We start from the raw sequence: 25,182 nt of genomic DNA on the forward strand, positions 1-25,182 counted from the left end.
AAGCTCTTAGAAGTCGGTGGCGGGGGGGGGGGGCGGTCTCCAGGGCATCTGGACAACTGGCAGGTGTTAGAGTCTAATGCCGGTCCATGAAACCAGGTCAGAAGAGGGATGGGAGTAATTAGAGTGGGAGAGTACAGCTCGCTTACAGACAGGTCAAGATCAGCAAAAGACAGAAGACTTTTACGGATTTGGGACCTGAGGTGAAGGAACTAGAATGGTAACTATACGGAGCTTCTGGTACCTACCAGGCTCCACTCTAGACTCTCCGACCTATGTTCTCTCATTTAATCCTTTGTTTCCTTGGCAACTTACCAAGTACCCCCCGATGGGCATCAGATGAGGAGACCAAAGCGGTCGGAGGCATCACACGATTTGGCCACGGCTATGCATCGCCTAGTGGCTGAGCTGGGATTCCAACCCGACTTTACACTAAGATTTTCTCCTCCAGGAAACCTTCCAGCCCCGCCCCTCCTGGTTCCAGTCACTGTAGCTAGGATGTGCGCAGACGCAGATACGTGGGCAACGGGTCTGTGCAGACAACATGCGGTTCCCAAAACCAGCAGAGGTGAGTGCAGCAACAATCCACCACTGCCCCTCGGTCCTAGAGGGCCTCACACTCTGTGTTTGGGGGAGGAGGACCCCAGTGAATCCTTCTGGTTCAGCTTGGCTCAGGTCGAGATTAATGACTGCATTATCTTCCATTTCCTGCACATCCTAATGGCAGGCGGGGATGACCCAGAACGCAGGAGGCTGTGAGCAGATTAACCGCTCGCCCTCCATTCGTGCCCCTTCATGGAATAACCTGAACATTTACAGGTCACTCTGCGTGACAGTGAGAAACTGTCTGCCTTCTGTTCCCTTCACTAAACATTGACTTCCCCAAGCGTGCTGACCACACCATCATCCTCCTCCTCATCCGCACACAAGGGGCTCTCCATCCCAAATGTTGCCTGGCTGGGTGGGCAGTGGGCTCCAATGCAAGGAGCTTATGAAGGCAGAGGTACAGGAAGGAGGGAGGTCTGTCTGGGGCCATGGTCCTCAAAACAGGAAAGGGTTGATACGGCATGATTTCCCAGGCCCTGATCCATCTGCCAGTGCCCAGTACACCACCATCACCTAAAGCTTTGATTCTTATTTAAAATGCAAAGCCAGGCCGCACTGAGGGGTCTGAATGAAAGACCTGAGAGTGATGTGAAAGAGGGAAAAAGATGGGAGAACCAGACAGGATATGCCACAGAAAACGGGGCCGAGCGCCCAGGACAAGGGGTCCTGCCACCATCCCTGCTGACGCCCGTGGGCAGATACGGGCGGTCCACGTGCGCAGGGCTCCTCCCAGCCCTGCTCCCAGGGGGAGCTGACAGCGGACATTCCAGGATGGCTTACTGTCCTCCCTGCCGGGGCCCCAAAGTGGCTCCGGACACCACACTGCCCTGTGCACCACGGCACCTATTCTCTCTCCAGGCCTTGCAGAGTCACCTCCAGACACACACCCCGGGAACCCCAGCCGCCTCTCACCGCGCTTGCTGGCTCTGGATCCACCTGACTGCCTCAAGGGTGGCCCCAAGAAGATTGATTCCTGCCACAAACACAGCGCGTGGGTAACTAAAGGTATCTGCAGGGATCCAGCCGTTCCCCAACCCGTGAACGCCCACCTCATCAGGGAAGAGGGGAGACAGAGCAGAGAGGCGAGGAGAGAACACTCTCAAGTTCAGAGGCTCCCTTCTCTCCTGAACCTGCGCTGGTGGCTGACAGCCCCGACGGCGAGACAAAGGACTCCCCGTCCCCACACCAAGCTCGGGAGGCAGAAGCGTTACCCCTGGGGTGGGGGTGGGGGGCTGCAGTGACTGAGACTCAGACGCAGGGTCTGAATCCCTTACTGGCACTGGCCGGGACTCTGACCAAGTAACCCAGTTTTCTTTCCTGAAAAATAAAGGCACTCACAGCACATCCTCCACAGGATTGTTACAAGGATGGAATGAGTTGCTTTATGTGCCTAGAACAGTAGAAGTGTTTTTGTCATGACTGACTCCTCCGAAAGCAGCAGGAGATGCTCAGGGAGAGAAGGGTCCCGATTCCCAAGGCCCTCGTGGTGGGAGGGAGAGGACAGGTGTTCCTGGCAACGCTGAGAAGGAGATTTCTGGTGATGGGACGAAAGCAAGGTCCCAGGGCCAGAGGGAGAGAACCAGAGAGGGAGGGAGGATGGGAAGACAGGGGAAAAAAAACGGAAAAACCACTGACAACCGCCAGGGCTCAACCTCCTCCCGCAGCAGGTCCCCAACATCCCCTCCACGCTGCACCTGAGGGCAGCCTGAAGGACTCAGGTTTGCCCCACAGGTGCACGCTCTCTCCTCTGGTTTTTGTCCCCCTCTGCCCGCTCCTTGGGGTGGGTGGCTCTGAGCAGCTGCAGAGGGCTCTGGCATTTCCTCCCCTGCTTGGGGAAGCTGGGGCAGGAGGAGAGGCAGGAATGGGAGTGGCTCACTGGACAGGAGCGGGAGGAAACGCGGGCAGGGCTCCAGGCTGCTGAGCGTGCAGGCGGGACCCGGGGAAAGGGAGAGGATTCCAACTTCGTGGGAAAGCCTTCCCTGCCAACTCCAGCTCCTGGGGACTGCCCCCTCCTCGAGCAGCCCTGCAGCGCACAGCCTGCTACGCGTTGTGCTTCGGACTGCCTCAGCAAAGGCTGTTAAGTATCTACTATGTGTCCACACTGTGTGCAAACAAAAAGGGAAGACATAACAGTCCCTGTTCTCCAAGTCCTCAATCCATCCGAAGACAAGTGAAACTCCCGAGGGTGCACTAAGTGTTTCGGTAGCTCTGCCCAAGTACAGGGAGCGTTAGATGATGGACAGAGCATCACAGAACAGTTTTAAATAATGAAAAAGTTAGTCCCCTTTCAATTATCCTGAAAAGATAAAGGCTCCATTTGGTGTCAACGTATCTTTAACCTCTCTGGCGCTTCCTAACCTTCCTTATTTTTTTAATCATTTATTCTATTTTTTAATTGTGGTGTAATTGACATTTATGTTAGAATGTTATATTAGTTTCAGGTGTACAACATAATGAGCTTCCTTCTCAACCAAGAGCTCAGCCAGCAGCCTCCAGCCAGAAATGAGTGATGTTACTGTGTTTCTGTTGTGGTTTATCTTTGTAGCTATTTGCTGTTTATTGGCAGGTGGCATTGGTGCTCCACGGATGGTAACTTATAATATCTCATTTTAAAATAAATGTAAGTTTAAAAAGTGAACTAACTTAACCAAAACATTCAGCAAATAACAGTATAAATGGTAAACGGGTATGCCTAAAATCATGAAACCAGCAAGGAGTGGTGTTCAAAATCAGGATCGCAGTATTAAAATAATGGAAATTGTGAGATCTTTTGCCAGAGGAACCCAGAAAATAAGCAATCGGCATCCGTGCCTTCCTGACTGCATCTCATTTCCCGACTAGACAGTAAGCTCCCACCACTCCTCCCTTCTGGGAGGCCTAAGCCACACATTAGCACGTTCCTTTATACAGAGAGTGTGAGGGAAATTCAACTCAGCTCACAGGGAGGGTAAAAATATCGGAAAATTAAAGCAACATGTGGCAGGTGGGAGAGCCACCTTGGGCCCCAGGCAGAGCCCACGCCATCCCTACCGAGACCTGGGGAAATGAAGGCACCTCATTCCAGGGCATCCTGCAACGTGCGAGGTACCTTCACCCACAGCAGGTGCGGCTGCAGGTCTCGGATAAAGAAACGGACCTGGCGTGGCAAAGGCCACATCAGCGACCTAGCTTGTTGCCCTCTGCACCCGGGGCTCTTCCCACTACCTGCTGCCACCAGGGACACCCCGGTGACGGGCAGGAGAGAGCTCCCCCCGAGTTCTCTACGCTCTGCCTGGGAGCCCTGCTCACAGGTCCCGGCCGGCTCAGTCTGAATGTACCCCATCCAATTCCAGGGCGCACGGCGAGACCACACGTGGCAAAGCGCCGTGACCACGGACTACCAGGGCAGGGTGGGCAGGGAGCCAGCAGCAAACTTGCACAAATTCTGGGGCTCCGGCTTCAGCTCCGAAGCCTTTAGGGGTTCCCGTGTCTGCACTTGACAAAGAAAACAACCGAACAGCACACTCTCCGAATTCCACTCCTTCTGACTTCCTGATCCCGAGAAGGTGCTAAACCCGCAGGCCCTCCCTGCGGCCTGGGAAGCCTGGGCCCTCCAAGGGCCTGAGGATGAGCTAAGTGTAAGCTCCCTGGGCCAGAGAGCTCAGAGAGGAGGGAGGCCATCTACGGCCAGACACACCCCCCCCAGCCCCCCAGACCGACGCCTGAAGCAACAGATCCCCCGCGGAAACTCAACAAGACAGCGACAGGAACACGAGTGGTCCCCAGTCCAGGCCCCACCCAGGCCCTCTGGCTGCTGAGCTGCAGAGTCGAGCTGCCGGCCGTAGGGGTGGGATGCAGCAGAGAGGCTCCCAGACCAGCGATGCCCGAGGGACGGTGACCACGTTCTGGAAGACAACGCAGTGGACCAAGGGTTCCCGAGGTGCCCCTAAGCCACACTCATCAATTTCTTGAAACTTGCCAGGGAGACAGACAGGCGCCGGCCTCACTGAGCCCCCAGGCAAGTCGGGAGGGATGGAGGGACGAGGGCAGGTGGGGTCTCCACCGGGCACTGTCCACTGCAGCAGATAGTGACACGGCTGACAATTAGCTGACACTGCTGCCAGCTCGTCTTCCTCTTGCTCCTGCTGAACCAGCGGCTGGTCCTCCCTGCAGTCCTGGAGCACATAACAGGGAAGGCGGGCAATGCAGGGGATCTGCTGCTTGTTTGTGGCCTGGATGGAAACAGGCACATTATTTCTCCTGGAGAAAGGCCATCACCCTGCTCAGCCCGGGAAATCCGCCGGAGCTGGGGGAACCCGCCCAGGGCACAGTGCTCCCTGCAGAACCCTTTACAAAAGTCCTTAAATCACCAGCATGCTTAATTCCAACATTCAAACTGGGAACCATTTGGGTGGAAGAACTTACAGGACAGACAAAAGAAAATCACAACCAAAACCAAATGCAAAATTAAACACGAATGGCCAATTCTCAGTTTTCCCATGAATATTTTTCTGCGTCTCATCCACTTCCCGTGCCCTCAATAATCACTCACTGACAACAGCCAGGTTGAAGGAAAAGAACAATTTTATGTAGGAACCATTTTAAATCGAGAAAAGTATCTTTATCAGTGCAGTGTTTTCATACATGGAGAAAACAGTATCCATTTTTATGTTAGCGGAGACCACGTCAGTCTAAGCCACGGAAAGCCAGGACTTTCAGGCACAGTTTGAGAACCCCTGAGTATGCCCAGCCTTCTCCTTTCCCAGGCGGGGAAGTCGAGGTCCAGAAAGAAGCCAGCTGGTGGCAGCACGGGACCCAGGACCCAGGTGCTCTGGTGCCCAGCCCAACCTTCTTTCTGCTCCATTTCCTTCTTGGGTTCAAGCACATTATGGGTCAAACTACACGCTTCCACGGGCACCAAGCCAAGCGTCCCAGAGCAGCCCAGAGGGGCCGGCTGACACCACAGGTGCGCTCAGTCACCAGGCCCCGCACATCATGCCGCTGTCTCAGGACCCCTCGGGAACCTTCTCCGAGCCGGGCAGCCTCCAGAGAGCAGCCGGTGGGTGCCCTCATCTGATCTCCCTTCCACACGGCAGCCAGGCAGGGTGGTCACCGACTCACTGCCTGAGCTTCTCCTAGGTTCGGGGTTGTGTTCATGGCGCCATAATCCTTTTTGGGGTCTGAAGCCCTAGGGCGGTCAGATGAAGCCTATGGATCCCTTCTCAGGATGTTTTTAGATGCATAAAATAATTACACAGGATAACGAGGTGACTCACTATGTATAGAAACAAAGATATCAAAATACTTAAGTACAAACTTGTGACACAGCGATACACTTGCTTCTCCAACAACTCATCAAACAGCAAGACCCAGCCGCACATCTAAAACCTGCCACAGCTTCACAATGGTGATGAGTGAAGTGATCTTAGAGGTTCGCACGGCCACCACACCATGATACAAATCTACGTGTGGCTTCCATGGTGACAGCCTCACAGGGACTCACAGTAACGTGGGTCTGTGTCTATATCCTTAACTGAAGTAAATGCTGTGTTCCAGCTAAATGTTGGTGGGGGGGAAAGTGCAGTTTTCTACCATCCAAGCTTATGAATTCTATACACAAAACCACCGAGGTTTAAAAACCCCGATGCTGCCACAAAGTCCCAGGGGTCACCAGAGAGAAGGAATCGGGGCAGCCTGATGAGCTGATCCCGGGGAGCAGGAAGACCCTGTCTGCAGTGAAGAGAAGGGGACACTTAAGGCTGGGGGTGCAGAACCATCCTCACCATCTACTGAGTACCAGATGCAACCAACAGATGTCTCTAGACCTCAGAGGCTCAAAGAAGACTCCACATGTACCACTTAACGTCAGCTAAGCTTCCTCACCCTGTACCTCCTCCCCAGCATCCCAGCTTGCAGGGGGCCGACCCTTCCTGGAGATCAGGGAGCAGTGGACACAGCCCACTGACTGCCGCTGGGCCCCGGGCACCTGGGGCCGGGGGAGGGGAGGTCACATAGCCTAGAGCTTCCAGGCAGGGGGAAGGCTCCTCCCCGCCTCCCAGACCGTCGGCCCCTCTCCCAGCACGCTCTTCCCACATCTGCAGACCTGACTGTGGGACTCTCTGGGCTCAGGCCCGCTTCCCCTGAGAGACTAGAGGCCCTCCGTGTCATCAGCTCCCCCGCCCAGGACATGGCGCCTCGTAGATGAGCGTCTGCTAAATGAGAGGCAGGCGGGGGGGGGGGGGGGGGGGGCGGTGCAGAGACAGAGCCGGGCGGGTGTCCTCTGGCAGCTGCTTTCCTTCTGGGTGTCTTTACAGCTGAAGTGACTGCCCGAGCAGAGTCTGGCTGACAAAGACTTTGAACTTATCGAATGACAAGTAGATGAAGGCCTTCCTCCACGTTTGTCTCAGAGCCAGAAATACCCAGCACTGCTGTGAGAGGGACGACGAGCAGGACGGGGACCCACTGTCCCCAGACCCTCTGGTCACCGAACACTGAGATGGATGCAAATGAAAGGACAAGCAGGAGTGATACTCAGAATATTGAACCACCAGCGTGGCAGAGCGTCAAGGCAGAACCAGCCACAGACCCCCAACAGTCATCCAACAGCACCAGACCCCAGCCTCCCAGGGGGACAGCCACCCAGCCGCACGGAAGCTGGAACCGACAGAAGGAGCTCACCTCCTGGACCTGTCTGTTCGCACAGACTCCCTGCAGTCAGGATCTCGGGTGCCTAAGGCATAACCAGCAGTGTGAGCCTGGGCAAGTCACATCCCCTGGACGTCGGTTCCCGCACTCTTACGGAATTGAGAGACATCTCAAGCCCTTCCAAGCTCTTCCAGCTATAATATCCCCATGACCCCCTTTCCTCATCCCTCACAGACCACACCTGGTAACAGGAAACCAGCAAAACACATGCCAGGCAAGGGGTGCACAGGCCAGAAGCCCTAAGCAGGTCAACCTCTGATGCCTGCTCACTGCCACTGCAGGGGAGGACAGGACCGTCAAAGCCCAGGACCTCCTTCCAGCCCCCTTCCTCCTTTTGAGGAATCCTAGGACCACTGGAAGCTTGCCAGTCAAAGAAAGACACCAGGCGTAAAAGACTTGAGGAAGAGCTGCACCCCAGCCCTTCCCCCTCTGTTTAACCCCTGGGCCCACTCTCCACTAGGCCAGTTTCTTTCGTCAGCAGGGCAGCGCTTATCTGGGTGGCGGGGTGACCCCGTCGGCCAAACGCCCCCCTGCAGAGTCGCTGGAAGAGGCTGGGGAGCACGAGCCCCCCTTGCTTCTCTCTGGATCCCCACCCCCAGGCTGCCCGGAGGCCTCCCCTCGGAGACCAGATCCACGCAGCCCTGCTCCGCTCCGCTCAGCTGTGCGGTCCCCAGGGCAGGACTGCTGGGACTGTCTCTGTCGTCTTCCCTGAAGTCCCCCAGGGGCTGGAAAGAGGCAGGTGAGCGGCCCTAGGCTCCAGCGGGATGCTTCAGGGCGGGGCACGTGGGACAGGAACACGTCCAAAGCCGGGGGGGAAATCAACACGTCTTCCCCGGTCATTAGCGCAAGCCGGCAGCCATGGGGCCGCCACCCGCACCTGTGACAGCGCGGGAGCATCACCAAGAAACGGGATGGACTGGGGCCTCATTAAACGCCGACTTCGCGTTCTCCGTGTGCTCCCTGTAGCCTTTCTTAAGAACGCAAACCCCCGTCCCATCCCAAGGAGGAAACAGACTCATCTCATAATGGTGTCAACAGCGGTGTGGGGACTCCCACCCCATAGAAATACACCACTCCCCTCACTCCAGCACCTGAAGCCTGCCCGGGGCCTGAGGCAGAGCCACGGACAGGAAGACCTCCAGGGGACACTGTCACCCTAGAAAAGCACGCAGCAAGGCTTCCCCAAGGATTCAGGAATCTCCTGTGTCCTCGTTTTCCCTGCAAAGCAAGAGCTGGGAGACGCTGTTTCAACACAGGCTCTTTATGAGTCAGAGAAGGCAGTGCAGCTCTGGGTGTCTGATCTGCGGGGCTGCGGGCTGATACCATGTAAGGAGCAGCAGTCACCCAGGGCCGGCCTGGGGCAGCCTCCAGGACGGCGAAAAGCCCGGACAGGTGGCGGTTACTCCTCTGACCCCCATGGGCCTCTATTAAGGAGGACAAGGTGCCCCCTAAATCAGTCCCTTTCTGGGTCAGTAACTCCTGGCCCCTGCAGAGAACCTCTGTGATTCTGGGGAAGGCAGAACAGGAAACTGCCATCAAGGGCTCGTCACTCGTCCCCGGGATGGCAAAGACCCCTGGAAGGTCTGAGATCCCAGCTGGGCCACTTCACGGGTGTCACCGAGGCTGAGCAGCTAGCCCCTCGCAACCGGTCTCCTTACAAAGATGGGACTGACACCTGCCTGGCAGGATATTCGTGGGGTCTGAAGAAGGGCACACAAGTGGAAGCAATCCCGTGATACAAGGGATTCAGAAGGCACCCAGGAGAGCTGGCTGGCTTCCTTCCTTAAAGCTGCCAACTAAACCACACTCTAAAGACAGAGCAATTTCTCAAAGTTGCCCCACCTCTGTCCAAAGGCCTAGGAGGACGGATGTTCCCATCAGCTGTTAATCAGATGTGTGAAAACTCTTCGGAGGGGGAGGGGTAATAGCTCAGTGGTAAAGGGCATGCTTAGCAAGCGTGAGGTTCTGGGTTCAATCCCTAGTACCTCTATAAATTAATTTATAAAATAAATAAATAATGCAGAGCCTTAAAAAAAAACTCTTCCTGGAAAAGAGGTGAGAAAGAGGGGTGATGACAAAGGTCAAGAACAGTGGCCTCCAGTTTGAAGGTGAGGCAGTGTTCTGACTTTCCCGGCCCACCACCTTCCCCTCCTAAATGAGCCCCACTGGGAGGTCATGAGTCCCATCCCCCAAGTGTCCTCCAGGCGTCTCCTTTGGCTCGGCACAGTACTTCGGGTTGAGACGTCAGATATCAGGGCCGTGGGGTGAGTGAGGAGTCAGTGTCAGAGACATCCTATGCCCTTTGGGGAGGGGGTATCCTCTCTGCAGAGAGAGAGCAGGAATCTGGCCATTCTTGGGTTCCCAACACCAAGGCATGAAGCTATGGACCCCTGGGGCCTCCCGGCGGGCACTCCGCCCCTGCCCCACGCCTGACTCTGCCGGGAGCAGCCCCTGGGCCTGCGGAGATGCCAGACCAGGCTGATTAAAGGCAGCTTCTGCTGCCGGTTCTCCGGTGCCCTAATCCCAGGAGAGCCAGCACCAAGTAAGGGGGCACCGGGCCTCCCGGCAATGCCCTCTCCCCATTCCCAGTTGGGATGATCAGTGGCCCACGAGATGAAGTTTGGGGCCATGCCTGCTGGAATTTCAGGGCCTGCGGGCTGGGAGAAGGTCTTTACACACAAGGCCACAAACATGCCCTCCCGGCCCACCAAGTGCAACACACGCTCCTGCCTCGGGGGCTCACCCACCCCCGAGATTCCCCACGGTGCCACCCAAGCATGTGGGTCTCTGCCTCTGTCCTTCCGGTTCCCTGGGTCAGGGCAGGGGGTCAGGAGGAGGTGGGTCACGGGAGGCCTTGTTCAGCCCGCTGACTCTACAGGCTGCCTGGAGGCTCAAGGCTGGGCGAGTCCCTCAACTGCCTGCATTAGCCTCCCGTTTGGCAGCGACGCCCAACTCCAAACAGGAGGCCCTCGTTTATGCAAATTGGCAGTGAGGATGCAGGGACCTCTGTCACCCACAGGCATCCCCACTAGGTCTTCAGATGAAATTCTAATCAACTGGCCAAACATAAGAAAACAGAGCAAACTGTGGTCTAGTCATCCAACAAACACTGACTAGTCTGGAAAATACAAACATGTGCAATGTCAACACGTGGACATACACACACCAAATGAAAAGCGAAACACCAAACGCAAGGTGAGGTACCAGTTCTCCTGTCTAAAGCACGTCTAGACACCAACCAGGGTCCAAAATGAATCCCACGATACTCCATCAGCCAGGGTTTGGTGTGTACGAAGTTCTTTTCATCTGAAAGGCTGAGGGAATAGTTTTAAGGGATCTCTGATAGAAGCCCACTTCCTCTCCATTGTCTTAAAATCAAAGAGAAACCAGAACCCAGCCCAGAAGAGCGGGGACGGCGGAGCAGGTGGGGCGGCTGCACCTGCTCCCCAGACGGCCACCAGGTGCAGCCGAACAATGTCGCCACATCGGTGAGGGGCCCGTTCCAGGCTGCTGCTCAAGGCCAGAGGCTGGGCATCTTGACACAGAGAAGAATCGTTCAGACCCTAACAGGTCCCCAGAAAGTTGTGCAGACCCTCACGGTCTCCAGCTCTAACCAGCGTTTATCACCAGCATGGCTTGGGGGCTGGTGGAGAAGATCATGGGACCAGGGTCCGGAAGGAGGTGACAATTCATTCTCAACCTTGCTGGACTGAAAGGCAACACAGCTGGAGGCAACCTGGGTGCCCACGATCGTGAGGGGAGTGATGAGGCAGACTAGCGATCACCCATTAGGGAAAGAAACGGATCAGATGCATGTGCAGAAGGTGAATGGTCTGAAAAAGCGCAGAGGGGAAAGGGTAAGAAGCAGAATGGCTGTAAAACTCAGTGCCTCTCAGGAAAATTAAAAGTGCGAACAGTTTGGAGAAACCATCGCCACCAAGAGGAGCCCTAAGGAGACCCGACAACTACACAGAATATGGGATCCGGGCCGCAACAGAAAAAGGACAGGAGGTAAAAACTAAGGCAATCTGAACAGAGTAGGCATCTTAGTTAATGCCAGCGTATCCACATTGGCTCACTGACTGTGACAGAGGTACCATGTCCGTGTAGACGTTACTGTTAATAACAGAGGAAGCTGGGTACACGGGAGAGGCGGACTCTCTGTCCAGTTTTTCTGCAAATTCGAAACTGTTCTAAACAATAAAGTCTATTGTTTTGATGAAAAAAATTGCATAAAGCAGAAAAAGACACTATACATTTCCAGAAACACAAGGCAGTGTCGCCTGCGGAGGGAGCAGGCAGTGAAGGGCAGAGGGAACTTAAATGAGCGACAAGAAGGTCCGTGTGCAGACCAGTGGTAATAACACGTCCGCGTCGTGACTGAGAACTGTGATTGACTCAACTCTTTGCATCAGAGTTGCCCAAACGAATACTTTTAGAAAAGAGAGGGAGAAAAAGAAAACACTGCGAGACAGTAAGACACAACGGCTACGTGAGAGGTGGAGACTCTGGTGACAGAGGGGACTTGGGGGAGGCTGAGTAGCTTGGGGACACCCCAGGAAAGAAGAGTTCACTAGGCCTTGAAGCCGGAGTGGGGGGTGGGAGGGGGGAGCTTTTGGCAGTTACACAACAGCGACAACAGTCCAGGGCATGCTCCACGCCCCCGTCCCACACTGGTCAGTCCTAAGAGCTACCTCTGGTCCCTCCTAATTCCCAGCCGAAGGCAGGAAAATCCAGTAGCAACCACAATAAAACTTGCCGGAGGGCAGCGAACATCGCGGGGATGCTCGCAGAAGTAGTGAAAGGTACAAGGACAGTAACATTTGAATTTCAGACCAATAGATTTTTCTTTTTAGGCTTTTTTTGCGGGGGGGGGGGCGGTAATCAGGTCTGTTTATTTAGTTTTTTCAGTGGAGGTCCTGGGGATTGAACTCAGGACCTCGTGCATGCTAACCACATGCTCCCTCCCAGACCAATCATTTTTAGGACATGTTCCCAATATTACATAGGGCACACTTATGCTAAAAATCATTTATCACTGATCTGAAATTCAAATTGAAATAAGCACCCTGAATTTCCGTTTGCTGAATCTGGCAACTGTACATAATAACAACAGCAGTAACTCTTCCTCACGGTTACTGTTCTAGACACTTTACTTAGCTGTCTTGTTTCATCTTCGTCGCAACCCAATGAAAAATGTATTGTTTTCCATTCTTACAGACAAGGAAACTCCGACTCAAAAGGACTGAGTCACTTGCCCAAGGTCGTGAGGCTGGCAGGCGCCAGACCTGGGCTGTGAACACCTGTATTCAGACCCGAGTCCACCTCTGGAGAAGGATGCTGTTCCCCAGCTCAGCAGCCACCCGAGGCCCAGGCCTCCACTCCCCGATGCTCCCTGAGTCCCTGACACCCAGAGAAGGTGCCTGGCCCACAGCCTCTCACAGGGGTCATGCCACAAGCATCTTGTACAGCCTTCAAAACACACCACTACCTCGAGAAACCTTCCCACCAGACCCCATCAGAGGCACCAAGAGAGCTTTGGGTTCCCAAAAGGGAAAGCACCCTCACAGCAAGGCAGCCCCAAGTGGCCCTAAAAGAGCACACATCCCTACACTGGCAGAAAGACTAGAGAGAGGCGGGGCCCCTAGTGAGAGTCTGGATAAGCAGCACAGGTCAACACAGGGGCCTGAGCCAGGCCACACGCCCTCCTGGGGACAGAAAAACGGATGAATGACCTCCGGGATCCCTTCCAGTTCAGGGGTGGCATTAACGTGAATCTAACAAAACAGGTTTCTGATGAGAATGTCACCCCAACCCTCAGCATGACACCTTTTTCCTATCACCATAATGGGTGTTTATTGAGCACCTACTGTATACCAGACATTATGTGAGATGTTCCCATTGCCCTGTCTAACGACCCAGTGGGTGTCCATTATTTTGCAGATGAGGAACCCGAGGCCCAGGGACGTCACATATGTATTCAACTAACACTTGTTCAGCTCCTACTATGTGCCAGACTCCGTGCCAGGGGCTGAGGATACAGCAGTGAACCAAACAGGACCCCTGCCTTTACGGAGCCGGTAGGGGCACAGATGAACGACAAGTAAGTCTACCGTGTTATTTCAGATGCTAAGTATGATGAAGAGACATCAAGCAGGGTCAAGGGACTGAGAGATGGGGGTGAGCGAACTTCATCTAAGACGGTCAGGGAAGATGTCTAGAAGGAGGCAGCATTTAAGCAGAGCAGATGGGGGAGGGAGGGAGGGGCAGGAGACGGTTTTGGAGGGGATGGCAAGGGCAGGTCATCTTTAAAGGATCATTGTGATATGGAGAAATGGAGAAGTGAATGAAGGATGGATGGATGGATAGATATGTTGATAAATGCATTTCCTTAGGCTGCCTACTGATCAGAGGTGAGAATACATACAGCTCACAAGCTGATGAAATACGTCTGATGTCAGTTCCCAAATAACCAACCTCCTGGGGGCCCCAGGCAAGCACATCCCTTACTGAGATAAGTCCTCTATAGAGGAATTTTCATCCAAAGTTCAACATGAAACCAGGGCTTCAGCCCAAGGAAACCATCACAGGATGGCGAGCCAGGAGGAAACGCCTTGCCTTCTGTCTCTGACGAAGCCGAGGACCACAGAACACAAAGCATGTCCCTGCCTCCTCCACCACCACCTGGGACCTCAAAACTCTTCCTCAAGTCCTTGAACAAGACAATCTGGTTTGTCCACCAAAATAAAAGAAAAAAGCCACCTGCCAGAAAAAAAGCCAAGGCTTCCTGCAGGTGACACTGATCACCAGGAGCCCAGTCCGCAGGGCCATCCCGCCCCACCCCCTGGGCCACCCTCTTGGACTCACCTCCAAGTCCTTCTCCAGCTCCAGACCGGCCTCCATCAGGTTGTGCTCAAACTCCTCCCGCTGCTCCTTCCTCTCTTCCTCCAGGGCGTCCAGCGGCCCCAGGTCAATGTCACCGGGAGCCCCTGCGCGGGGGTCCTTGCCCGTCTCGCCATTGGAGATGACGGCCAGCGCGTGGCCGGGGGAGCCGTGGCCGGGGTGCGCCCCGCGTTTCCGGTAGTGGTAGGCGAGCACATAGTCCACCTTCCTCTGGTTGTCATGGAAGTGCATGCGGCTGAGACGGGCCTCCGAGGACACCTGCTCACTGGCGTCCAGGTAGTTGTTGATGACCTGGTCAGAGAGGCCGGGACACGGGCGGTGAGGCCCAGTGAGGCAGGGGCGAGCGACCCGGGTGGCCGACCTTGTGCTCTGCGCCCAGGGGTGCAGACTGGGAACCAGGGCCCTCGCTGCCCCAGGGAAAGGACGCAGGGGCCCGAGTTCATCGGCCACGGCCAGGGCCGGCGCTCAGAGCCTCCAGCCAGCGCTTCGCGGCCCCGGCCCGCGGGCCCCCGCGCACGCGCACACGCACGTACCCAGATGCACACGCTGCACGAACCCTGCACATCCCACCGCCGGCCTCCACGCACAGAGCCCCCGCCCGCACATGCGCACAGCCCCGCGCTTCCGCACACATCTGGGCACGTACGCATCACCCGGGTGCGCTTCCACACACGGCCCTCCGCCCGCACGACGGCACCCCACCTTCCTGCAGATCTGCACCCGCCGCCTGCAAACACATAGTACTCACCGGCAGGCTCTCTGGATCCATTGGAACAAAAGCCAATTTCTAGTCGCCTAGCCCACCCCACCCCACGGAGATTCACTGTGCCCTCTGCCCCTCACAGCCCCACATCCTCCTCCTCCTCCTCTCCAGCCACTGGTGAGGACCCTACCCAAGACCACAGCAGTCACTCACGTCCACTCCCAGAGATGGGAGCTGAGAGAAGAGGAGAAAGAACGAGGCGGAGTCGGGGAGGGACCTGCCTCCCCTCTGGGTGTTTCTCTGTTTATTACTGATTTGATACCCAGCTGCCTCGGCAGCCACCTGAGAGGTCACCTGGGCAACCAGATGAAGCATTGGGCACAGGGGAGAGCCTGAGCCGTCACAGCAGAGGTCTGGTTCCTCAGACCTATGGGAGGTGAGCCACGAAGCCTGCAGACCAATAGGTGGGGCCACCTGGCGTCTCACACCTCCGCTTTCCCTGTCCTCCTTGGAGCAGAAGACACCAGCCCTGCTGGGGCACTGTGCCACCATGGCTTGGAGAAAGAGGAGAGGAAAAGGCCCTAACCAAAACCAATCCTCTCTCTCTCTCTGTCTGACACATACCTGCCCCCGAAGTGGAGGGTCCCCCAGTCAAGTGGGCCCCCCCATCAGAGTCACCCAGCCATCTACCCCAATACTCACAGAGCACCTGTGGGAGCTCCCTCCACCGGACGGCTGGCCAGACTCTCGGGTGGAAGTGCCCCGCAGACCCTGGGCTCGGGGACCCGGCACCTTGAGGTACTGCTGTTCATGTTTGGGGCCCTGGTCTCCTCTGACCACTGCCCGCGGGCTCAGCCGGCGTGGGGAGCCAGGGAGCAGGGGGATATCTGTGAGAGGAAGGACAAAGCAGGGAGGGCAGCTTCAGGTGATGGGAAACCCAGGACACAGGACACAAAGAAATGGAGGCAACTGAGAGGGGACACCACAGTGGCCCCAAGAACATGGGCACATCTCCCCACAGCTGCCTCCCCAGTCAGCCCTCACAGGATTAGTTAGCCAGGTTCACACTGGCCACAGGGGAGGGTGGAGTGTGGAAGGTGGGCAGGGGGGTCTCGCCCCATTACACACACACATACACACACGCACGCGCAGCCTGCAGCCACCAGCAGGAGCTCCTTCTGATGATGGCTGTCATAATGTCCTCTAATTCGCAGACAGGAGGAGAGGGGTGGTGCCCACAGGGCAGGGTGGGTGGGGCAGTGCCTGGAGAGACACCTGGAATTAATGCCAGGCACTTAGCCTCTAGATCAGTGGGCACCCTGGCAGCCCCCACGCTCCCAAGGAGAGAGCAAGGACAGCCCTGAGGCTCAGGGCAGGGGCGGCCTCTGACGAAAGGGCCACCTCCCAGGCCCTTGAACATTCCCCAAACAGCTGCTGCCCCCACCAAAGCCTCAGAGCTCCCCAGCCCCGCTGGGGCCCCCAGAGCCGCCCTGCAATGCGCCTGGGCTCACTCCTCAGCCCGGCCACCTGCTGGCGCTGAGACCTCTGCGCCTGTTTCTCCAACTGTCAGATGAGGATCCCAGACTTGCAGGGTTGGCGTGAGACTGAGAAGGAGAGATGAGCCTACAGGTATGCAGTGGAACGTGCTTGTCATAATCATCCTTCGTGTCTTCACTTTAACCTAGGTGTGAGCAGAAATCACACCTTAAGCAGCCAGCCAGCCCTTAGCACCAGCTGAATGAATGCATGAACAAAAGGCCGCCCTTCCCGGTCTCTTGAAACAGAGCTTCTGGTCAGTTACCAGGTTGGGGAGCCGCTGCCTGTGCACCCAGCTCTCCGCGGACACTTCCGGGAGACCTGGAACATTTGGTCCCTGCGCTGGAGAAAAGCATCATCTCTTTGTGAAGATAAAGCTGACGTGCGGGAAACACAGTTATGACCAGCAAGTAAAGATTTCATGGTTTGTTTCAAGACTGTGTGTTCTGGTCTATATTGAGAGAGACTGGAAAGGCTGGAGAGTCAAAGGAGCTTCAGGAGGAATTAAGCCTGAAGCCAGGTCTTGAAGTAACTTGCAGGCAGGGGACAGAACACAGAGGAGCAGGAGTGGGCATGCGTGCTGGTGGTGTGATGGGGGTGGGGGCTCCAGCTTAGGATATCAAGGGAGAGGCCTCCTTCCTGGGTCCCCAGCCTCTGCTCATCCCTCGTGTTCATCCCTCTCCCCTCGTGCCTTTCTGCCCAGGGCTGAAGGGAGAACAGGGCTCCGCATCCCAGGGGAAGCCTGGAAACCTCTGCATGCATGTCCAAACAGCCGGAGGCCATCCCAGTGCACCCCTGGGCAGGTGATACAGGTGATGTCACTCAACGTCCACCTTCCTTGACAGCAGTTCACATTCACACGTATGACTCGCTCGGGGTAGCTCAGATTCAGAGTCGGCCCAAAGCTTTAGTCAAACCACTCTCCAGGAGCCAACATCCTCTAACGGTGCCACCTGGGGTTTGGGACTGGCCTCCAGGGCCCCACTGGCCATCCTGGCCCCTCCACTTGCCCTCTGACACTTAGATGACCACTGCCTGGGCCCTGCTCTCTCTTAGCAATACTGACTCCATTTGGATTTTCCTTTCACACCTTTCCCTTGGCTTTTAGCACAAGCTGTCTTGAACAAGAGATCCTAGGTGTTTGTGGCTTAGCCACCCTCCTGGGCTCTGCATGTGTGATACTGTGATTTATTATAAGAAATATACTTTTGATCTTCATTCTGATCCTGGCAAGGGGCCCCTAAAACCCTTAGAATTTCCTAAATGTGGAGAGCTGGCAAGGTGTCTTTTGTTATGTCAATGAACTGACTTTTGGAAAGCCCCTAGGGAACCTAAGGGTGGGGGCTGGTTGCCAGTGACGCCAACCTTGTGATTAGAGGGTGGAACTTTCAGTCCCACCTCCCCTTCCACCCTCTGACCTCCTGGGAGGAGAGAGAGGCTGGAGATTGTGCTTAGTCATCACCAACGGCCATCATAACGAGGCCCCCAAAAGGATGGGCCTCACTGAGCTTCCAGGTTGACAAACAGGTGAAGATGTGGGAGAACAGCACACCTGGGGGCACGGAACTCCCGGCCCCTTCCCAGGCACCTTGTCCCACGCTTCTCTTCCATCTGGTTGTTCCTGAGTTGTATCCTTTTATAACCAACCAGTGATCTAGTACATAAAATGTCTCTCTGAGTTCTCTGAGTTCTGTGAGCCACTCTAAGAAGTTAATTGAACCCAAGGAGGCGGGCATGGGAACCTCCAATTTATAGCCAGTGGGTCTGAAGCACAGGTGGCCACCTGGACTTGCGGCTGGCATCTGAAAGGGGTATGGCGGGGGCGGGGAGGGGGTCCTGTAGGGCTGAGACTTTGACCTGCGGGATCTGACGCTACCTCCAGGGAGACAAGGTCAGAACCGAGACACCCAGCTGGTGTTGCAGAATTCATCAGTATTGGTAAAAAAAAAAAACCCACACACTTTCTCTTCCTCCTAGGTATAACCAAGATTGACGATTTCGCTCTTATTCCCTTCTCTCCAAAGAAGGTGGAACAGATTTCTGTTGCCCAAAATGAGCCAGCTCTGAGGTTAAAGCCTGAGACAGCTCCTCCAATCACAGCTGCCGTTCCAGGAGGAGGCTAGAGAGAAGTGCAGAATACCATCTTAATACAGCACGCATTTAAAAATCAGCTTTCTTAAAAGGTGGCCCTCAGGTAGAGTTTCATCATTTCACCCAACTTCGAAGGATCATAGCCAAGTCCCACAGCTAAGTATTTTGGTTAAATCCTTCATAATAAAATTTCCATTGAAAGATTTTTGAAAAATATGCAACCATATCTCTGGTTCATATATTATTTTTATAATTTCTCTTTTTCTCTTTCCTTTAACCCAACGTATTAATTTCATAGACGTATGTACTTAAATTCTGCAAAGGACTGAGTTCCCCAAAGATAAATCAAATTCAAACTTCAGGTCTCAAAGAATCCAATTGGTTGGGTTTCAAGGACAAATGACGTATGTTTTTCACAGTTAAAAGAAGACTCACAATGACCTCACCTGCTTTCTAACTCACATTAGCCAGATAGCACTTTGTAAAAAAATTTTTTTTAATATTTTTTTAAAAAGAAGCAACTGAATCTGTTGGCCAGCTACTGTCCCAGAAGCTCACACCATTCATTCATTCATTCATTCAAAAGCCACTTAATAAGCACTGAGCACATAGCCTGTCCTGTCCTGGGTACTGAAATGTGAAGATTTCACAGCCTACTCGGGGAGACGAACGTGCACATCTGTACCTTTAGCACCGTGTAATGAGTGTGCCACACCAAACTTACCATTTTCCATAGGCCCCTACGACAGAGACGCAGCTGCTTACCAAAATCCATGGTCTCCTCTTCTCCCCGAACACACAGCTAGACCACATACTTCCTAGCCTCTCTTGCAGTTAGACGTGGCCACGAGACTGAATTCCAGCCAGAGGAATGTGAACAGAGTGATATGTGCTATTTATAGGCCTGGCCCCTAGAAACCGTCCCTGCGTGCTCCTGCGCGCTCCTCCGTGCTCCTTCCCCCTTTCAGATAACTGCAGCGGCAACTCTCGGGGCCACCTCGGGAGTCCTCGTTGAAGCTGGCTGAGCCTCCGCTAGCCTGGGGCCCCGAAAAGCTTTATGGAAAAGAGCCACCCCACCAACCTGTCTACCCACCTGAGCCCATCACTTTAGCAAGAAGTGAAGTATTGTGTTCCGCACCTTATTTCTCGGTCTACTCATTAGAGCAGCCAGCTGAGCATCACCCTAACTAATCCAGCGCCTTCATTATCAACGTGGAGAATAGTAAATATTTACGAGTATATGTATGAGCACGTCTCGTAAGGATAGACAATAAATCAATCAATAAACCCTTGAACTTCAACAAGGGTGCCAAGAAGTGAGGAAAGAAACGTGGAAATAGTGCTGGGGAAACTAGATATTCACATGCAAAAGAATGAAGTCAGACCCTTCCCTCACACTATATACAAAATTAACTTTTGCAAAATGAATCATAGGCTTAAATAAAATAGCTAAAAATGTAAAACTGTCTGAAAACAAAATGGAAGTAACTCTACATAACCGTGGGCTAGGCTATGGTTTCTTAGCTATTATGCCCAAAGCACAAGGAATCAAGGAAAAAAACAGACAAACTGGCCTTCATCAGAATTTTAAAATATTCAAAAAGCATCACAAATAAAGTGAATATACAACCCACAAAAATGGGAGAAAATAAAGACATTTTCCATAAAAACACAGGCTGAGAGAATTCGTCACCAGCAGAAATGCACTCGAAGAACTGTTAAAGGATGTTCTTCGGGATGAAAGGAAAAGATAGCAGATGGAAACCTGGGTAAGAATTGCTCCTGATGGATGGGTCTTGTATGCCTTTCTCATGCAGGAGAGGAAAAAGGGATGGAGAGTCACAGGTCTAAAAGGACCATTCGCTGGTAAGGTTTCTACATGATAAGCCACTACTTTTCAAGTTAGAGGTTTAACCCAATAGTTGGTTATCTAATGGTTTGCAAACAGCATTTTTTTAATAGAATAGAATGGATCAGAAAAGAATAAAACAGAAACACCTCTTTTAAAAAAAATCAGAAACTATACAATAAATGCTCATGTGATGAATAACACTTTTCTAAAAACCTATTAATAAAACTACAGCTCATTATGCTGGGCAATGTCTTCTATAAAAATCACAAATATCACTGTGACAGTCTTCTGAAAGTTTAATGTTGATGAGCTAGTCTCCTTTTATTAAGCGGTGAGACTGACGGAACTCATCTCTTTTCTGATCTGCCTGTCAGGGAGCTCACAGATCAGTTGTTGCTCAATTACACTTCCTATTCTTATCTAGGTTTGGGGCTATAACAGCATGTTCCCAATCTCTCATTATTTGGCATTTGTTAATGTATCCTTGGTTTAAGTTGTATTATAACTAGGTTTTCCTTTTTTGTAATTTGTCTCAAGAGTAATAAATAATAAATAGAAATGGTTATCTGACATAGCCAAAAATAAAAAGATTAAAAAGGATTTAGGGCAAAGAGTAATTACCAAAATATTAAAAATATGTATTTTATTTATTTGTGTTTGATTTTTTTCCACAATGGGGATGTATTATTACTTTTTAATTTTTCAAGCTATTTTTTATAATTTTTTAAAAGTTTTTTTATTTTGGGGGGCGGGGGTAATTAGGTTTATTATTTATTTACTTTTAATGGAGGTACTGGGGATTGAACCCAGGACCTCGCGCACGCTAGGCATGCACTCTACCACTGAGCTATACCCTCCCCTCTTCAAGCTATTTTTAATTAGTTTACGATGATTACAGGCATCAGCAACTGCTAGAAAGTGGGAATTTTCCCTTCGTCAGTGAACCAGTCAGAAGATGCAAAGGTGATACGCTTTATACTTGCATTCGCTACACAGAGGGAGGGTCTGACGTCAGCTAATTGTGAGACCTGCAAGCCTTCAGTAGTTTCAGCACAAGTTATCTTACATGGAGCTGTTGGCCAGACAGACTTATAAATTATTTCCTTAGCGTTTCTGGAGGAAAGGCAGGGTTGTCAGTAGCAGCCAAAGAAAGACCTCTAGTACCTCTTGAAATACTGAAGTATAAACAGGGCTAACTTCACTGGTGTCGTCTGAACGAGCCCATGCCTGACCCTGGCTCCCCCTGCCCGTGTCCAGCAACAGTGGATGTGGCTGCTTTCCTATTAAGATCATCTTAGGGGACCAGGAGTCCAGAACGTTAGGTCTTGACAGTACGCGCCCTTGTTGATGGTTCTAGCTCTGGCACTGGCATGGTATCTGGCTCAGCCGGTGTCCTCTGAACTGATGAGAGCTGAACGTACAAGCGCATCGTATGCAGATCAACAGAGACGATTGGGAGCCAGGTTTGCTAGAGCCCATCAGGACACTGGGCAAGTCCTCTGCCCCCAGTGGTCCCTGGGTCGGCCTCCCATGTGCCTGTGAACCACAGATGTGGAGCTCAGGTAACCTGTGCTCATGAAGGCATGTCCCCTGCAGATCACAGTGGCACGCTGCCTTAGGAGTTTCGTGATGACAACCAGCCTTCTTGGGCTTGGTCCCACCAGATGAACTAACCATGATGATTCCAGATTGGAAATCGTGTCAAGGTAACCCTTGCTTGGACTATGACCACAGCCTTGCAAAATTAGTATCTCTCTTAAGGCCCCAGTTCCACCCACATTTCCCACCCTCCATCCTCTCCTTGCTGGCAGTTACACTTCCTTCTAATGGCTCCTCAAGAGCACGACAAAAGCAACAAGGTGAGGTGAACCTCAACTTCCTCTTCAATGAAATGGTCTTACTACTGACCCCCAAATTTATTGTGAAGCGAAGCACGGTGTCTGGTGCACAGCAACTGCTGGATGAATGTTAGTCTTCCCTTTCTTTTGCAAAGTCAAAAACACACAGCCCAAGCTCCGAGACTCTGCGTGACCCGCTCACTCTCACCCTCTCCCTCCAGGCGTCCGGGTTCCCCCGTTTTGGGACAGCCCAAGCACCTTGCTGCCACGGGATCTTTCACTTCTGTGGCCTTTGCTAGATCATTCTCCAGATGTCCACATGGCTGGTTCCTTCATTTAATGCAATCTCCACTCAAACTCCTCCCACCCCAGCCATCGGATCACAAATAAAGACTGATTCTACTTTGTAACTACAGGCAAGATTCTCGTCTCTAGAGGTCAAGTTCATGTGCTCTAGGAATGCCAGGCCTAGACAAGCTTCTCTCAGCCAGTAGAAGGGTCCACAGGATGGATGAATTTCCAGAAAATCGGGTCCTTGTTAGAGAAAATGAAAGACAAGCTCCCCAAATGCCTCTGGCCCTGTTGCCGTGCCCAGCGGTGGGAGATGGCAGAGAAGGTGCACAGAGAAACCAGACCAGAACCTGAGGTTGGTGTTTGGAACCCATCCCCACCCCCAACCCACCTTCTTCCATCAGCCAGCAAAGAGGCCCAAGTGGCCACATAGGGGCAACTCAGAGAGCGATGGAGGTGGCTGGAAAGGACTTTCTCAGGTCCCTGGTTCCCAAAATGGCAATGCATGGCAGACACAGTGAGAAGGCAACTGTGCCCTGGATGCCCCGCAGCAGGGGCAGGGCTCTGCTGTCAGGTCCCAAGAACAAAGCCCAGGCAAATGCAGGGCCCAGAGTCCCGTCAACCCCTGGGAGAGGCCCACCTTGTCTACGATCCTCCCTCGCCTGCCGCCTGCCACCTGCCACCTGCCTTTGGGCTGAGACCTAACCCTGTTCATTGGGACCTGCTGTCCTGGACCAGCGTCCACATGGTCTCGGGTGTCCCTCCACACCGATTCACAAAGTCTCACGATGGCTGATGCCTACCTTCCAGTCCCTTCTGCCCACTGTTCATGCCGATGGAGTGAGCACCTCCCCACTCCACGCCTCTCAAGAGCCACCACAAACAAGACATCCAACAAAATCATTTTCCAGGCAAGGTCAGTCCTGCCAAACGTATCCGTCTACTCAGTATCATTTGGGAGGTGAAGCAGGGTCAGGTCCTGCTCCCCGAAACGCTGCCTCAATTTGCTTCCTCTTTAAAAAAAAAAAAAGCCTCCAGGAAAGATGCGCCTGTGTTTCCCTGCACCCTGAGGTGTACGTGCCCTTCCTGGGAGTGGGTTTGGATAGGGGTTGGAGACTCCCTTAAACTGTGAGGGTGCTCCAGGGATGCCCGAGTCAGCTTGCAGGGGATGAATCTGAACCTCAGCGGACGGTCTCTGAGTTAAACCCCAGTTGTTTGCCTACCATTCAGATACCCTAGACATCCCAGGCTTGTAACAAGGAGAAGATAGAGGTAGGAATTGGTAATTTATCACCAAAAAGTCGCTGCACCAATCCTCTGCCTCTTGTCCTACCTCCTCTCTCCTTGAGAAGAAATAAGTACCCGCGAAATGGTTCAGGCGCCCCTCAGCTTCCCTGCCCTGAGGGAAAGGGATCAGCTCCCGCACCGCCCCCTCCAGGTTCACCGGGGGTCACCCATCCCGCCCTTCACTCCCAGCCCCTCTCTTTCCTGCAACCTGCCCGATGCCCAGGACCAAGGCCCTCGGCGGGAAAGACTCACCGCGCAGCCCGGGGGTGGCCATGGTGCGGGCGCACAGGACGCCAAACGCGGACTGCCCCGCGGCTGCGCCGGCGGCTGGACCGGCTTACTCAGCCGCGGGGCTAATTCCATCGCGGCTCAGCTCCGTCCGGACGTGCCCGCCCCTCGCCCGCGGCCGCCGCCTCCTCCCCCAGCCCGCGCCCGGCCTCCCTGCCGCGGCGCCCCGGGCGCACGGGCTCTGGCCTCGCCACGTGGAGGGTGGAGCGCGTTCCCGCGGGCGGGGTGAGTCCAGGGCAAGCTCGGGTTAACGAAGCTGAGGGGCGAGACAGTAAGACGGCCTGCTCTCCCCGCCCAGGGGAGCTGCCTCCTAACCTGGTTCGGGTGTGAGCCTTCAGCCGGATTATCTCGTGAGCCGTCTGGCTGATGAGTTTCCAATCCCGCCCGCGGAGCCGGCTTCGCGCCACCCTGTCCCGGACCGCCCCGGGCTGGGGCGGGAGGCTGCCCCAGAATACCTGCCTGCACTCTGCCCCGCCACCAGCTGTCCCCACTTTTCTCCAGAATGAAAGGAGCAGGAGTGGAGGAATCCTGCACCGGAGACAGGTAGGGCGGGAGGAGGGGCTGCAAGAGGCAGGAGGAGGGGCAAATTTTAGAAAAGCTTCCCCGGGGAGAGGGAGGACTGCTTGAGGAGGCAGATTATGGCAACTCCATCCCTGGAACAAGAGGAGTGCGTCTCCCTGGAGTGGGTCTGGTACCCGGCTGTGGGCAGGGGGGCGGGAAGAGGAGGCCTCCAACTGGCCATTCTGGGTAGCAGAATCTACAGTTCCCGGATGCCCTGAAGCGTAGCAATACCAGGAACCCGGAAATGGAAAGGAACTGTGTTAACAATGTATGTCGAGTAGGCTATGTATGACCGTGTGCTTTCATGTGAAGAAGGCTATCTCCCACACGGATAAGGGGGGCTGGTGGGGACTGCTCCCCACTGGATAGATGAGGAACCTGAGGCAACAACACAGCATGAGTCAGGGGCAGGGCAGAAGGAAAACCAAAGCAGTGTGTGCCAGTCTGGGGCGGCCTTCTGGCCACCAAGAGTCACCAGGGCCGATGCGGATACATGACTTCCTCCTCCTCGGCACCCTTCTCAGGGCCTTCTGCAGAGGAACTGT

The 25,182-nt window shown here is 53.9% G+C and overlaps 1 protein-coding gene across 1 annotated transcript in view; it reads right to left on the minus strand.

Moving 5' to 3' along the window:
- The window catches only part of ANO2 (anoctamin 2), a 248,636-nt gene extending 229,299 nt beyond the window's left edge, over nucleotides 1-19,337 (minus strand). Inside the window, exons 1-3 of the mRNA XM_031444274.2 lie at nucleotides 19,286-19,337; nucleotides 15,596-15,780; nucleotides 14,155-14,481 (exon numbers count right to left, since the gene is read on the minus strand). Coding sequence (XP_031300134.2) covers nucleotides 14,155-14,481; nucleotides 15,596-15,780; nucleotides 19,286-19,295 — 522 coding nt within the window. The 5' untranslated portion in view covers nucleotides 19,296-19,337. The remainder of the gene's footprint in view (nucleotides 1-14,154; nucleotides 14,482-15,595; nucleotides 15,781-19,285) is intronic.
- Between the last annotated feature and the right edge of the window lie 5,845 nt (nucleotides 19,338-25,182).

This window comes from Camelus dromedarius, chromosome 25 (assembly GCF_036321535.1).
Source record: "Camelus dromedarius isolate mCamDro1 chromosome 25, mCamDro1.pat, whole genome shotgun sequence".
Lineage (NCBI taxonomy): Eukaryota > Metazoa > Chordata > Mammalia > Artiodactyla > Camelidae > Camelus > Camelus dromedarius.